General features: G+C 46.0%; 1 protein-coding gene across 3 annotated transcripts in view; it reads right to left on the bottom strand.

Annotated features, from left to right (window-relative positions):
* Nucleotides 1-1,496: 1,496 nt before the first annotated feature.
* Nucleotides 1,497-16,001, bottom strand: part of Cdh20 (cadherin 20) — a 225,469-nt gene continuing 210,964 nt past the window's right edge. For 2 of the 3 annotated variants that reach the window (XM_045135259.1, XM_045135260.1), the window contains exons 10-12: nt 12,559-12,676; nt 7,737-7,988; nt 1,497-2,296 (exon numbers count right to left, since the gene is read on the bottom strand). In XM_045135259.1, coding sequence (XP_044991194.1) covers nt 1,785-2,296; nt 7,737-7,988; nt 12,559-12,676 — 882 coding nt within the window. In that variant the 3' untranslated portion in view covers nt 1,497-1,784. The remainder of the gene's footprint in view (nt 2,297-7,736; nt 7,989-12,558; nt 12,677-16,001) is intronic. The other variant, XM_004654785.2, reaches the window with a different exon arrangement.

The raw sequence follows: 16,001 nt of genomic DNA, 5'->3' as shown, positions 1-16,001 counted from the left end.
GGCTTCAGAACCACTTAATCAGAAATCCTGTGGGAGAGGTAATACAACCAGTTCTCCATTCAATTTTGATACATGTTACAATTGAGAACCATGACTATAATCTAGATTCTCAGAAAACCATTTTGATCACAACTGTCCTCAACTTTAGGAATAACTCTAGACTCTTCTTCAACAACTGAATGTCAAAGAAAGAGCTCTCTTCCCTCTGTTTCCACTATGTACTTGATTAAGCATCTACTGTAGGCAATGGACTATGCTAAGTATTACAGAGGCAGGGCTGATGAGTAGATAAGGCCCCAAACTCTGGTGAGTTTATCTACAGAAAATGAGCTTATTGCATTTGGTTTGGCAATAACGCAGATGAAAGTAGCACAGCATCTCACCTCATTGTTGTCATATGCCCACAAAGTGGGGAAATACAGGTATCATATCACTGATACTATTAAGAGACCCTTTGCTTTTTTTCAGAGCTGGGAGGATGAATTGTAAATTAACATCTACCTGGTCAGTAACCAAGATACTTCTTTGACATTGCCTCTGTGTTATGAATCAATACATTTCTAGGAGCTGAAGGTTAAACCAGTATCACAAAGTCGTCTACTTCCTCAACAATCAAATAAAATTTCCACAGACTTTCCCTTCTATTTAACTTTTATTAAAAGAAGTGCTAAGGTACTGAGATGCAGTACGTCATATTTATTACCAAAATTATTAACAAATATACAAAACTTATACATGTAATTCTCTTACATCCATTTATTCTCTATAATACTGATATTTTTTGTTGTTCAAGTAGGTTATCTACAGTATGTAAACATCCCTTGGATTGACCTCACACAGATTAGGAAAGCCCTCTAACCCATGCTTTTATCAGATAATTCTTTTTATTTGGCTTTCGTTTGTAGCATCTAATCTCCACATTTGGCACACGGAAGAGACATCTACAGTGCAAAAAGAGGCAGATTTTTTTTTCTGGTTTCTTTCTGAACACTTTTGGGGCATAAAGAGCTGAGAGGGGGAAAGAAACACTCTTTTAATTCACTGGTGTTGGACTAGTGATAGTGCCAACTCTTGGTTCAGCTATTAAATTTGAGCACAAAGTAAATATCTCTTCCTCCTTCTCCCACCCTCCCGCCCATCCCCCATGCAAGGCTGAGTCAGTCTTAACCTTGTCTCGAAAGGGTTAAAAGAAATACCATCCATCCCAGAACAAAGTAGGTTAGCTTCACCGAGGAATCTTTTTTCAGTGGTCGCTTTGTGTGGGTTGGTTTTCTGCTGTTTTATAATCCAGCAAGAACTCTTAAAATAGACAATAAAGATTAAAAAAAATAATAACAACATAAAAAAAAACCTGAAGGGTTCAAGAATAGAATTTTCTACTTGTGTTTCTTTGCCATTTTATATATATATATATATATATATATATATATATTTAATTTAAAACTACAAGCCTTCCTTTCTGTGGTGCCAAGGCCTTGGTGAATGGTACGAAAAGCTAAGCTTCAAGCCTTTAAAGTCATTTCAGAAAACATTAAAAAAAAAAAAAAAGTGGAGGGGGGAATAAAAGGTACTTGGAGATTCTGCCCTCTTCTTCCTGGGTTTCCTCTTGCTGACGTAACTTAATCTAACCAAGTGTAAAGCTGATCCAGAGAGCGCTCTGCGCGCCTCGCCCACTCGCTCCACCTCACTATTGCTCCGCCGAGGGCCCCGCGCCTCGTGCGCACGAAGCGCCCTCCGAGAGAGAAACGTCTAGGTTTGGACGCGCGCCCGCCTCCGGGCTTCCGTCACCAGAGGGGCGCTGGCCCCTCCGAGGCGCCGTAGAGCTCGGCTAGCTTCCGGAAGCGGGGCCCCCAGTCCGTGAGGAAGTCGAAGCTCTGCTCCGAGTCCGAGGCGGCCGACTGCAGGGAGCTGAGCGAGCCGGCCACCGAGCCGTCGCCCTCGAACATGTAGGTCTGCAGCGAGTCGAAGGGCGGCGCCCACAGGTCCATGTCGGCCTCGTAGAGCTTGGCCAGCACGTAGCCGTGGACCGTGCCGTGCATGGCGCACGCCTGGGGCACGTAGCGTGACAGGCTCTCGATCTCCATGTCGGGCAGCATGTCCTGGCGCGTTTTGGGGCCCGGGCCCGCCTGCGCCTCCCGCGGGTTCCACATGGCCGCGATGTCGAAGGCCTCCGTGTCCTCCTCGCCGCCGCCCTCGTCGTCGTAGCGCACGATGTTCTCGTGGATGTTGTCGTCGTCGTCCAGCACGTACGGCTGCTTCCGGTGCCGCCGCAGGGACACGATGAGCAGCAGCAGCACTGCGGGGACAGCGGTGCGTGAGGCCCGGAGGTGGGGGACAGGCGGCGGGCGTGGGGCCCTGGCGTGCGGCTCTCTCCGCACCCTGTGATGAGGGGGGGGTCCTCTGCCCCCAGCCCCCGCCACGTGACCCTGGGTCCCCTCCCCTCCGCCAACGTGCACTAAGACGGGGTTCTCTTCCCAGTCCTTTCCTCTGGCAAGTTGGCCATGTCAACCCTGGGACAGCCCCCTGGCATGGTGACTGAGTATACCTCGCAGTCGGCAGTGTGGGAGCTCGCTACCCATTGCCCTCTCCTCTGCTGAGCTGGCCATGTGGACCCTGGGACTGCCTCCTGGCATGATGACTGAATCTACCTCTCAGCTGAGTGGGGAACTCTACCCATTCCCCTCTCACTCCTCTACTGAGCTGGCCATTTCTCTGGGACTGCCCCCTGGCATGATGACTGAGTGAGTATGCCTCTGAGCTAAGAGGAGGGAACTCTACCCATGCCGCCTCCTCTGCCAGGTGGTCGGGTTAACCCTGGAACTTGGACTGCCCCCCAGTCCGTACCCACCTGTGCCCACCACCCAAGGCCGCTTTCTCACAGAGCTTTTCCACCTCTTCCCACTCCCTGGGTCTTGCTCTGTTTTTGGCTGTCCTGTTACAGGTGCAGTGCATCCCTCTTGTCTCCCACTCACTGTCTCTTCTTTCTCCGATGCACACACACCCCTTTTCTCCCTTTTCTCTCTCTTTACACTTCTCTCTCCCACCTCCCACCCCCCCCATTTCAATAAATCTTAGATCCAAGAAGCTGTCTTGGTCCTTCATCACAAACCCCAGAATTGAGCAGTTACTAAGAATTCTCTTGACTAAGCACAGACAAGGGAGCACTCAGAGTGGTGGTGAGAACTACGGTGTCTCCATTTTTGACCTCCGATGGCCATTTTACTGTTCGTGAGTTTCTGGTTCCCAGGAGGGGCCCAGGTCACCATTGCAAAGCCATGTGTGAATTGCCCTTTCTCTGAAATGGCCCAAATCAGGGCTATAACTGCTGCTGCCTTGAGGTGGCCCAGACCACCTAACCACCATAACCCCGATGTGGCCCAGCCCCAAAAGCAAAATGCTTTGCAAGGAAGAGTTCCAGTGACTCCACCGTCCCTGTAGCAACCCTCCATCCTTCTCCGACTTTCCCCAAACAACGCTTATCTCTGCCTGTTCCTGGCTTTTCTCTAACAGTGGTGAGCTCAGAGGGCAAGCCTGCATTTTAAATCTCAGGCAATGATCTGCCTGGTTCTCATCTCTTCTGCCTTGTGCACAAATGAAACCTTGTATTTCTTGGATCAGTTAGAAGTTAAATATAAAGTGTCCTTATTTCAGCCTGCTGCTTTATTTTTATTTTTATTTTTGGAGGTAGGGTCTCACTCTAGCCCAGGCTGACCTGGAATTCACTATGGAGTCTCAGGGTGGCCTAGAACTCACGGCAATCCTCTTACCCCTGCCTCCTGAGTGCTGGGGTTAAAGGCGTGCGCCACCACGCCTGGCTAAGCCTGCTGCTTTTAAATTGAGCGTGAATACACAACCAGCCCATAGGAAACCCCACTAAGATACCCCCCCCCAAAAGGCAAGATCTATGATGGCCCTGATTACATTCTCTGTTTATATAATAATGAATATACATTTATTATAATGTGAAAATCTCATGTAGGTGGAATTCTGCTTGCTTACATTAGCATCTTAATAGGATTCTACTCTATAAATACAATCACATATTAATGCATATGCATATAAATACAAGCTAAAAATGAGCTACAATCATTTTCTTTTTATATCACTTCTAGAAAATTATAGCATAAATGACTCTTCAGGTCCAGTAACCTTAGATTCCTCAGAAAAGCCTTTCATGAGAGATGTGGTTTGCTGGATCCAGTGGTTTTCAGGGAAGGGAAAGGAGGACCAATAACATTTTATATAATTCATCATATTATCAAAGAAGCACCATACTCTTAGATGTGCTCTTCCAGGTTTGGATAAAATTTTATCCCAACAAATGCATTTTCCCCCAGAGTATGTTCACTGGGGTTTAAAGGAGAGAGAGAGAGATAATCCCATTGAATTGTTTATCTTTGTGACTGAATTTGCTTTGCAGGAAGTATGCTGAGGTTTTAGTTGTAGAACTGCTATTGATTTTTTTTTTTCCGGTGTGCTCTGTTACAGCTGGTGGACAGTGAGAGCTTGACAGCACTGCAAAATAAGACCCTCGTTCATCCCAGGGGAAAAGGGAGTATTGTCGTTTGTGTGGTAAGAGACTAGAGACTGACTAATAAAACTCACACAGATGATTTTTCATGTTTTGATGAGCCTTTTGTATACATTGCAACTAACTAATGATGCAACTAATACCTAGTATTTTTGTGCATACAAGTGACAAAATACACACCCACAGAAAGCAGTGCCATTCTCTTGTGTATTTTCTCACCGAAAAATGAGGCATGGACTAGAACTGTGTGATTTTAGGAAAAGAGACTACTAGGATTCTCGGAGGGTTGGAAGGGCACTTGGATGCAGTGTCAAAGGCTTGAGTGTAATTGGATTGAAAGCAGCATAGAAAACGGGATTCTAAGTGGATGTGCTGTATTTGTGGGATTCCGTAAACACTAAACACAAAATTTTCAAGGCTTTGTACTAAGTGAGGAGTTGATGATAACCTGAACTTGCTAGGAGCTGCCAAAGCAAGGAGACTAAAGATGTGGATGACTACCACCAATCGGGCAGCGACAAGGGTTATCATTGGGTCACAAGGGTTGCCAGGAGTGGATGCACAGCCATTATTCCTGCCTGGAGGACTGGAAGGGATTCACACAGGTGACCTTGGAGTGGTAGTGATGGTATTTATTTTAGTAGAACATGCTAGGAAAGAAAACTGGATAGCCAGGCATAGTGGCCAGGGTCACTGAGGATAACACGAGTCTAGGAGTTTGACCATTTGAGATCAGTTTGGTCAATACAATAGTATACCATACCAGCTCTAACAATGAATAGTCCTTCAGAATGTTCTGGAGAAATTTGCTGAAGGTGGTGTATTAGGCAAATTGTGAAACTGCGTCATGTATTGAAAGACCAAGGTTATTACTCATCTTACTTTTAGGTAATCTGATTTAAATAGTGATCATCAAATTATGCCTTGAAATCTAGATTTTGGGGGAAATGGCTCTATTCAGCTGCTAAGCTCTCCTGATTCCCTGGGAGAAGCGTCAGTTTTGGAGAGTTTACACTTAAGGTACTGCAGGCATGCTATGTATGGCTTAGGAGATTTTTCTAGGAACTGATACATACTCAAGACCTAAGAACAGCCTTCAGAAGCAAGAATTATTGAAATTAACATGTCTTGTTATCCACAAATACTGTATTTTGTAAATGAATCAACTGCAACTCAAGTCCTTCAGGTTTACCAAGTATGCTTGAGATGGGATGTGTTCTCTTAGAACTAAAAATATGCAAAGCTGTCAGGATTTTTTGATACCTTTGCATAATTTAACTTCTGAGAACTGCTTACCTATTCTGTATAGGACACAATGGGTTTGGGAGGGACAGAATTATCTCTTGCACACTGCTTCTAGCCTGAGAGTTCCTCTGACCCAGTCGTTTACAGTCAGTCTTTCTGTAATAATGGCGCTTTGAGGGCCAGGGTGAACTTATAACAGTGTCCAAAGATAGAAATGAGAAGAGCCAGTCTGGAAATGTCTACCGGGAATGTTTCTTCAAAGGCAAAGTGTGGATTTTGTCCTCCTGCACTCAAGGACTCCCACTGCCACCCTGTGGACATTCCGGGAATTGCAGGTGGGGTTTCCTTGCCAGTATGGGTAGGGACTGGGAACTGGAACAGTTAGTTCTCTGACCCAGGCATCCAAGGACTTAGAAAGGTCATTTATAATGTAATACTGAGCAACAGCAAAACGAAGCCCCGCGCTGTATTTAAAATGTGGTGTGAGAAGCCTGCTCCATGGAACGGAGTACATTGCAGTGAGATGCTGACATTTCTCAGAGAAGAATTCCTTCCTTTGGTCTGACTCAGTCAGTTGATGTATAGGTAAACTACAGATCAGTGGTCAGTGTGCACATCTTCAAGGTTATTTCCATTTAAATCTTTTGTTTCTGTTTCATTTGAATAAAACTGATTTTTCTCTTAAAATTTTTTTATGAACTTAATTTTTTTGTGTGGGTACAATGTATATATGCGTGTGTTGATGTATGGATGCACGTGTTCCATGGTGTGTTTGTGGAAGTGAGAGCACAACTTCAGATTTTCTTGCCTTCTGCTTTGAGGCAGGGTTTCTCACTCACCATTGTGGTCGCCAGGCTGGCTGTCCTGTGAGCCTCTGCGTGATCCTCCACCTCCCTCTGTTCTAGGCTGAGGCGTGGCAGACACTCCTGCTGTAGCATCTGAACTCACGTACTCCAGCCTGCACTGCAGGTGCTTTATCCACTGAGCCATCTTCCTAACCCTGTTTATTTTTTGAGTCTGTTTTCATTATGTAGCCTAGGCTAGCTTGGACTTTGCTGAGTAGTGGGTTTCACACTTGGAGCAATCCTCCTGTCTCAGTCTCCCGAGTACTGAGACTATAGGTATGTGCTACCATGCCTTGATGTCAATTCTTTTCTCATCGTAGCCCAGGGTGATCTTGAACTCACAGCGTCCCTCTTACCTCCACCTTCCTGCTGAATTACCAGTGTGTATCACCATGGCTGGCTTTGGTGTTTTGTTCTGAAGGTTTTTTATATTATTGATTGATCTTATATTTGCATTTCTCTAAGCAGAATATACATATTATGGGTTAGCTCAGTCAGGAGAGGGGAGATACCTGCGCAGTCGTTTCTTGACCTGATAGATGATTTGTTTTTGAGGACCAAGTCAGGGAGCAGTTTCATGGGAGGCTTTTTGTCTAGGAAGTTGGGGAACTGCCTTGAAAAGCGAGTCGAGAGGAGGAAGGCAAGATCCTTTCCTTCATCACACTCTCCCACTAGTCTCTTGCCACCTCTCTCCCTCTCTTATTTTCTTCAGAAGAGTCAGCGTGGCTACTGAGCTGAAGTTTGTTAGATGACCACAGTACCTAGGAGAGCACCGATGCCCCAACCAGCTTATTTCACAGAAATTCACGTGGTCCGCCTTCCCTTACTGTCCTAAGATCTCCACTCAGAGTTCTCTGCAGCGAAGGCCTGGCTGACCAGCCTACTTGAAGTGCATGTACCCTTTGCCTAGTCTTCCAGACAACTCTTCTCTGTAACACTCAGAATCAGGACAGTGCCGTCCAAGCACGGTGTCCCCATGCATGGCCTGACTGCTTTTCAGCTCCAGCCTTGCTTCTGCCATCGGGCTGTGGGCCTCACATAGTCACTTACCTCTCTGTGGTTTACTGCTAACTGAAATGAAGGAGTGTTGTAAGAGGATTACAGCAGCCACTTACCTAAGAGGACAAAGATGCAAGCCAGGATTGCAATGAGGGCACCCCGGCTCAAACTGACCGGAAGCATGAAGGCCTCGGGGCTGCAGGACATGACGTGGCCACCATCGTCACAGCTGCACACCTGAATGGTCAGTGTGCCGGTGCTGCTCAGCACTGGCTGCCCACTGTCCGCTATCAGGATTGGCAGGTAAAAGACACTCTGCTCCTGCTGCCGGAAGCCAGATCTTCTAGTTAGAATCCGGGCAGTGTTATCTGAAGGATAAAGGGTTCCGGAATTGAAAGAGAGAAAGGGGAAAATGAGAGGGGAGAAGGAAATACAAGAATCAATAGTCGAAAAAAAAAAAAAAGAATCAATAGGTGGAGCTGGGGAGATGCTCAGTGGTGAAAAGTGCTTGCTGAGCAGGCCTGATAATCAGTTTGGATCCCCAGGACCCAGATACAAGCAGCACATGCATCTGGAAGCCCAGCACCCTACAGCAGCAGGAGGATCAGACAAGAGGGACTCCACACTGACATCCTAAGATTTCCTTTAACCTGCACATGGATACTGTGACACTGCCCATACACACACACACACACACGGTTAAGAAAAAAGAACCAGTAGGTGAATTAATTTCTTGGATTGAGGAAAGTAGGGAGCTGAAATATGGTACAGGAAAAAGAGAGGAGAGTCCAAAGGTGATGAGCTACAGCCATGATGGGTTGGCCTAGATCAATGTTCAGATTCAGAAACCAAGAGTTTTGCTTGCTCTTAGGCAAAACCCCGAGGCTTAAGAGAGAAACCCTTTTTTTCAGAGTGTGCCTTACCCTTTGTGACATCAAGTGCCCACAGCGAACTGTCAGCCTTCAGATCTAGCAAAATGTCCCTGGGAAAGCTTGACAGAAATGAACAATTGCTTGGCAACTGTGGTCACTGTCCCCGTTCAGCAGCTGGTCAAGGCCCTGTGTTGCGTTGTGCCTCCAGGACAAGAATGCCGAGGAGCCCGTGTGGCTGCGGCAGATTGCCGAGTTTGCCACTCTGCCCGGAATTCATGTCCTTTGCTATTTTCTTTTATGCCTCCAAAGCATCGCCATGAGCTTCCTGAACAACTCACTCATGTAGCAGAAGCTTTTTCAACCCCTGTCACATGACACACTCCTTTAACCTAAGCCTGGTCTGAGGTACACAGTTAATGTGTCACATGACACACTCCTTTCTTACCCAGACCTGGTCTGAGGTAAACAGTTAATGTGAAGTGGAGAGAATGTATTACCAATCAGTAATTCTAGTTATTTTTCCTCCAGTTTTAAGAAATAAATTTTAATTGAGATAACTGTACATTATGCAATATTTCAGTATAGTTATGCATTGATGTGATATTTCAAGGCTGCTTATCACCTTAAACAGCTATCATTTCTTTGTGATTACAGCATTTAAAAAACATCTCTTGGGCTGGAAAGATGGCTGAATGGTTGAAGGCGCTTGCTTGCAAATCCTGACAGCCTGGGTTTGATTCTCCAGTATCCACATAAAGCCAGATGTACAAAGTGGCACATGTATGTGGAGTTCATGTGCAGGGGCAGGAGGCCCTGGCCCACCTACACTCACTCTCTCTTTCTACTTCTTTCTGTTTGTCTGCCTGTCTCAAATAAAAAATAAAAATAAAAATAAAAATAGTCTTTAAAAAACTTACCATTGCAGCTAAATTACTAGATGTGTTTCTAAAGTTCTCTGTATTTACATTTGCCAGCACTACGCTTAGTATTGTTTTGTTCTTAAAACTCGTTTTCTCAAGTGTCTTTGGATTCCAGAGCAGGTATTTTTTTTTTTCTCAAAGTTCAGATCTCTGGAGCACAAGAGCAGGCTGCAGTATGCTGTAGGACACACAGGAAGTAAGCGCCTCTGTTTCACTGGGCTGACCTTGGTGGAGTAGGTCTATAACCCAAGCACTTGGGAGGCAGAGGCAGGAGGAGTGATAAAACTTTAGGCCAGCCTGGTCTACATAAGAGAGTTTCTAGCCAGCCAGAACAACAAGAGGAGATCCTATCTTAAAAACAAAGAAAAACAGCATACCAGTAATAGGGGCCTGTTTGGATTCCCAAACCCATGTGAAATTAGTGTGGTGGCATGTACCTTTAATCCCAGCACTGGGGACAAAGGGACAGGACAGTATCTAGGGGTGACTGGCCAGGTAGTTTAACTGCATTGGTGAGCTCTAGGCTAAGCTAGAGATCCTGTCTGAACAGATGTGGGAGGCATTAACTGCTTTGCGATTAGATTTGAGGCTTGCTTCACAGGAAGGGTTTCATGCCTGGTGCTGTAAACGTGGCCAGAAGTCCATGGTTAGGAATATAGGCCCTATGGGGGGGGGGTGCTACTACTGAGGTTATGCTAAATGGACTGTATGTCAGACTGCCTTCTGTGTTTCCATAGATGAGTACCCTTGAAGCCTGGATCACAGAAGTTCCTACTACAGTGAGCAGTGAGTAATGCACAGATGCATAGCTAGCAAAGTTAGAATAAGTGACTGCTATCTGCTCAGCTTCAAACAACATCTAAAACCCCTCTCCAAGGCTCAAGGAACCTCACTGAAGAGGGAGTCGAACGAATGTAAAAGCAAGAGGAGGGGGAGAGCTGAGAGAAGCCGTCATCTGGACAAACATGGGCATTACGCTCACAGGTTCACTCAGTTCTGGCTTCCCGGCGAGAGCCTGTCAGTGCGTCACCGTCCACGGGGAGGACAGCACCAGCTCCCGCACCTTCCGTACCAGCTAGTGGACACTGGGAGGGGTCGGTCATCAGTGGCGTAGTTATTGATAAGTGCCCATTCCACAGTAAATAACCCTCCACCCTCTGCTCAGTGGGTGAAAGAACTATGAAATAAGATGAAGACTAATTAGGAGGTAAGAAAAGGCATTGGGGGAAGATCAAGTAAGATAAAAAATTACATGTACAAAAATGGAAAAAGAAAGGTTGAGAATTATTTAGGAACACACTGAAGGTAGACTTCCGGCCTCTGTGTGGCACACATAAACAAAACACTCCCTGCACAGTTGTTTGCCCACACAAGAACACATACACACATGCTTGCACGGTATACATGTAACAGCAACAGACAAATACCAATACAGAGGAAAGCTAATGCCATTGCCATAGAAGGTTTCCTGAGGAGTCTCATGTTTGACGGGACATGGGCTCAACATTGCTAGTGCACGTCAGTGTTCTGATTCCCTTTCCCTTCCTGGGGCTAACAAAGGACTTTGTCTTGCCGGACTTTTGACTCTGGGCATAGATAGCTTGTGGTCATTTGTCTTAGTTGACGAATAATAATGACCTGTGTCACTTTCAGCCCCAGTAAAGGATAGTGGCAAGGCCCGTTGTCATTTGGTGGCTGGGCAGGCCATGCTTTCTCAAGATGTGCTGACTTTACTTTGCGATGCCTTGTGAATGGTGAGTCCCGTGCTCTGACTACTCTCCTGTTGCGGCAGCACAACTTTGTGCGACATTGGTTCCGGTCACCTTTCAGAGACCTGCAGCCTCTTGCTGCGTGTTTTCTGTTGATCCCGGCAGTAGGCTTGAGTATCTCGCTGGTAGTTTAAGGAAAGTTAATTTTTAATCCCACCTACTCCGGTTTCCTTTGTAAAACCAACCCTGAGGAGCTGAAGATTCTTTCTATAGAAAGGATAATTGAAGGATTCAAAAGTTGACCCAATCAAAATCCTATTCTGTTATGATTTATGTCCTAGAATCATCATAGTAATTTTAGACAACATGTAGAAAGCTGAATAATACTTCTACTTAGAAAAAAAGTTCGAGATTCCCAAGATTTATAGCAGAAGAATGTCACGGGGTTGAACTCTGACTTCAAATATAAAATGGTGAATGTTTGAGAATAAGACAGGCGATGCATGCCCTTGGCTTTGTTGTGACACTTTGTTTAGAGAGATGCAGTCACACGATGAGGCCACTGTACCCCAGAACAGTGATGACCCCCACCCAGGCCAGCTAGTCACCAGCAGAGGTCACAGAAGGGATTTGTCTGGCAGGTTTAAATACTTTTTAAATCTGTTCTCAACTTTGAGGAAGTTCATCTGGCTAGAGAACAAATCCCTGTTTTTCCCATCTGAGTCTAGCTTGTGCTGAGTACTCCACCCCTCTGCTGAGCCACATGCCTGGAGAAACCTTAGAATTCTAACTCAGCAGAGATACAGTGGAGCACAAACACTTTCTGCAATAGGAACCCTACCTGAGTATCATCCTCCAAACTGCAAAGTTGTCTGAAACTTCATGGTGGGACAGCATCCCGGTAATGCCAGCACCTTGGACGCCGAGGCAGGAAAATCACGCCTTTGAGCTCAGCCCAGGCTGCATAGCAAGACCTGAAAGCAGCCTGTCAGAGCTGGGGTGCTGTTTATGTTCCTATGTGTGCCTGTGGCTCCTTTATTAGCAAATATTATCTAGCCTTTGTTTCCCTCTGTTGTGAAGGTGCCACTTTGCATTTTGAATAAAAGTGTTCCTTCAGGCTTGTTTTCTCTTTATTGAGGTTGCTCTATGTTACTGTTCTCAGAGAGTTTCCATCTCTACAGAAAATGTCAGTGGGCTGTCACAGGGGACTAAAGGAGAGACGTTTGCCTGTGTGTCTTGAATAGTGGTGCAGAAAAGGGATCCCTAAACATTTGCCTCAGGAATGAACGTTTTGGAGACAGCAGAGGGCGTTCTTGGCCTTTGATGTTCTGAAACAGAACCAGTCAGCACGAATATCCTCCTTGCTGTGCAAGAGCGGGCACACTTTCCTTGCATGGATAGTCATTCCAGATGTCCAGCACCCATCTACTTGATTACCTTGGTTGTCCCTGACCGTGAAGTTGGGATTGTTTGCAGCCTCGGGAGCCAGGCTGTAGTAGAAATGCTGACCATGGTAAGGGTCGTCGTGGTCCACAGCACTCACTGTCTGGATCAGCTGAAGGAGGGACATGAAATAAGGTGAGCTGGAGCCACAGGGAAAAGCTGCAGTGTGCAGTGAGATCCTAAACCCTTGCATCCAGTGATAGGCTGTTTTCCCTCCTGAGAGGATGTGATGAAACTTACCTGGAAAGTATGTGCTGTCTGTCTGTCACACCATTTAGGATTTAATTCAGGCTTATTTGGGGTTACGAATATATTAAGGGAAAATACTGTGGTTTGATTCATGTGTCTCCCCAAAATTTAAGTGTTCTGAATGAGAGGTCTCCAGCTGGTGGCAGTTTGGGAATTGGAGCCTCCTGTAGGCAGTGCATTGATGGGGGCAGGCTTGTGGATGTTATAGCCAGCTTCCCCTTGCCAGTGTTTGGCTCACTTTCCTCCTGCTGTTGTCTGCATGATGTTGGTCATGAGATGATGTCCAACCTCAGCTTCATGCCTTGCTTCCCCCTGTCATCATGGAGCTTCCCCTCAAAGTCTGTAAGCCAAAATAAATCCTTTCCTCCCACAAGCTGCTCTTGGTAGACTGTTTTCTGCCTGCCATGTGAAACTAACTGAAACAGTAAAATTTGTACCAGAGGGGTGGGGCAATTGCTGCTAGAAAACTATGTGGCTTTTGGAACTGATTTGCAGGAGGAATGTGGGAGGATTTGAAACCTTGGCCTAAGAGACGCCTTGCAGTGCTGTCAGTACATCTTGATGGACCATCCTGGTCAGAATTGAAAGACCAGAATGCAGTAAGAACTGTGGACTCTGAGATCTGGCTTATGAAGTTGAGAAAGAACTTTTCTGGGACTGGGCTAGAAATAGTTCGTGTGAGAGGCTTGTTCTGTTCTGCCTCCCTGTGTCCTGAGAACGTGTGCAGGGTTGTGTTGCATTGAAATGGACTGGTGTGAGCAGAATCGTATGGCACAGAAGGAAATGAAATCTTAGGGCCGAAACTGCTGCGTGTTCAGCTGCAATTGCTTGAGAGATTATACACATTGAGTTTGGGAAAGCAGGAAGAATGTGGACACATTTGGAAGTAAGGGCCCGAAGGCTGAAGGAGTGTCCTGCTTTTCAAAGTTGGACTTATTTCTCCCTTGGATTAACAAATTGGTGGCCCACCTGGTACTATAGTATATACCAAATGCTGGAAAGAGAGAGTCATTGAATTTGCAACTTAATTTTGTTTTTTTTTTTTTAAATGGTCATGGGCAGAGTGAGGAAGTTTTGTTGGATTACCTATGCAAATGCCTGATGGAGCCATGAGAAGAACTGTGGAGATACCAGGACTACGGGATGGCTGCTGCAGAGAGCTGATGGCATTGGATGGGGTATACATTGAGATATGAGCACCTGATCTTGAGGGGCAGAATTGGGTCTCCAGAGACTCATCACTGGTTAGAATTAGCAGACTTGGAGACTGGTCACTGGCTAGAGTTGTCCAGCTACAGCTTGATGCTTGCCTTGTTTGTCTTACATCTTATATTGGTTGGCTATTTCTTTGCTATGCCCAGCACCATCTTTTGTAGTGTGAATGTTTATCTGTGCCATTTTGTTGTTGTTGTTATTATTTTGTATTGCAGCTCAGTTAAAATACCTTGGACTGAAAAAAATTAGGATTGGTGAAAACTATGGGGATTCTGAAAGTTTGACTGAATGCATTGCTTTTTACATCATGTATAGTTTTCAGTTTATGGGGCCCAGGGGCAGAATATGGTGGTTTGATTATGTTTTCCGAATGCTAGGTCCCTCGCTGGTGGCAATTTGGGAATTGGATCATCCTGGAGGCATTGTATTTTTAGGGGTGGGCTTATGGGTGTTATAGCCTGCTTCCTCTTGCCAGTGTTTGGCATACTCTATTGCTGCTGTTCACCTAATGTTGGCCAGGAGGTGATGTCCACCCTTTGCTCATGCCATGTTTCTTCCCACCATCATGGACCTTCCCCGTGAAGTCTGTAAGCCAAAATAAATCCTTTCCTCCTGCAATCTGCTCTTGGTAGTGTTTTCTGCCAGCAGTACAAAACTGACTGCAACAGGAAAGTCTGTTTTCTAAATACTTCCAATATACTATATTCCCACACCACAGCAAGTAGGTTTACGTAGTTCAAATACAAGTCTAAGTGAAAGGACTGAAATGTCACAAGGTCCTGCTTATCCACCATTTTCCTCTTCTCACCTGATCTACATCACAGCATCAAATGAATATTTCATAGGCAAATTGCTGTGCTTGAGAAATTCCTATTTAAGAAGGACTCCTACCTAGAAGGGAAGTCAGTGCAGTGTTAGGGTAACAGTATGCATGAGTGGCCTGGCTCACAGAGCAGTCATGTTTCGTAAGCTCAGCAGCTTGAGAAACAGACTAGAGTCAGAGTGTGAGTGCAGCGTAGTGGAGGAGGGAAGAGTGAAGAGAGGAGTGCAGCGTAGTGGAGGAGGGAAGAGTGAAGAGAGGAGTGCAGCGTAGTGGAGGAGGGAAGAGTGAAAGAGAGGAGTGCAGCGTAGTGGAGGAGGGAAGAGTGAAAGAGAGGAGTGCAGCGTAGTGGAGGAGGGAAGAGTGAAGAGAGGACACAGTCAGAAGCAGAACTTGTTAGTGATGCCAGAGGGCCACTGCTTGAGCCCTTGGGCCAAGTTGTGTCTTTTTCACAGGCCTCTTCCAAAGAGTGAATTCCATGAAGGCATGAGGACCAATGAAGCTATGAAAGAAAGTATGAGATGTCAGCCAGTAGGCTGCAGGGGTACAGGCAGATGTGGATCAGATGGTCTCCTGATCTTTGCCCATCTGACATTCTTTAGCGCAGACAAGTCCTACCCTGCTTGGGCCTGACCCTATGTGGCTGTCTCTCCAACACGAGACTATCAAAGGTAAATTGGAAGGCCTAGGTGGGTTATCAATGAAGGGTTTCCTCACATGTTAAAGATTATGCACCATCTGCTAAGGGACTTGCACACCATGGTTCAAATACCCCTCAGTGAAGGCTTTTTGCCCTGAATTCTCTTACATGTCTCTTCAGAGACTGCCTCCTTATGGATCTTACCCCGTCCCAGAAAAAAATAAAAGCTGGGCAAGGAAGCTCATTCCTGCAATTCCAGGACGTGGAAATTAGAAGTTGGAATAGTGAGTTCACAGCTAGACCGAGCTAGATGAGACCGTGTGCAGAAAACAGGTGGATGAGAGGACAGCGAGGCTGTCCTCTGGGGCACACACATGGCATGCACATTAAGGGAGGGCGGGCAGATGACTTGGCAGCTAGAGCACTGGCTTGCCATGCACTGTGAGTACTGAGTTCAGATACCCAGAACGCACAAGAAGCACAGGTGAATGGAACGTGAGCACCTACGGTGGG

Source organism: Jaculus jaculus, chromosome 15 (assembly GCF_020740685.1).
Source record: "Jaculus jaculus isolate mJacJac1 chromosome 15, mJacJac1.mat.Y.cur, whole genome shotgun sequence".
In the NCBI taxonomy this organism is placed as follows: Eukaryota; Metazoa; Chordata; class Mammalia; order Rodentia; family Dipodidae; genus Jaculus; species Jaculus jaculus.
This window is presented reverse-complemented; position numbering and strand designations above follow the sequence as displayed.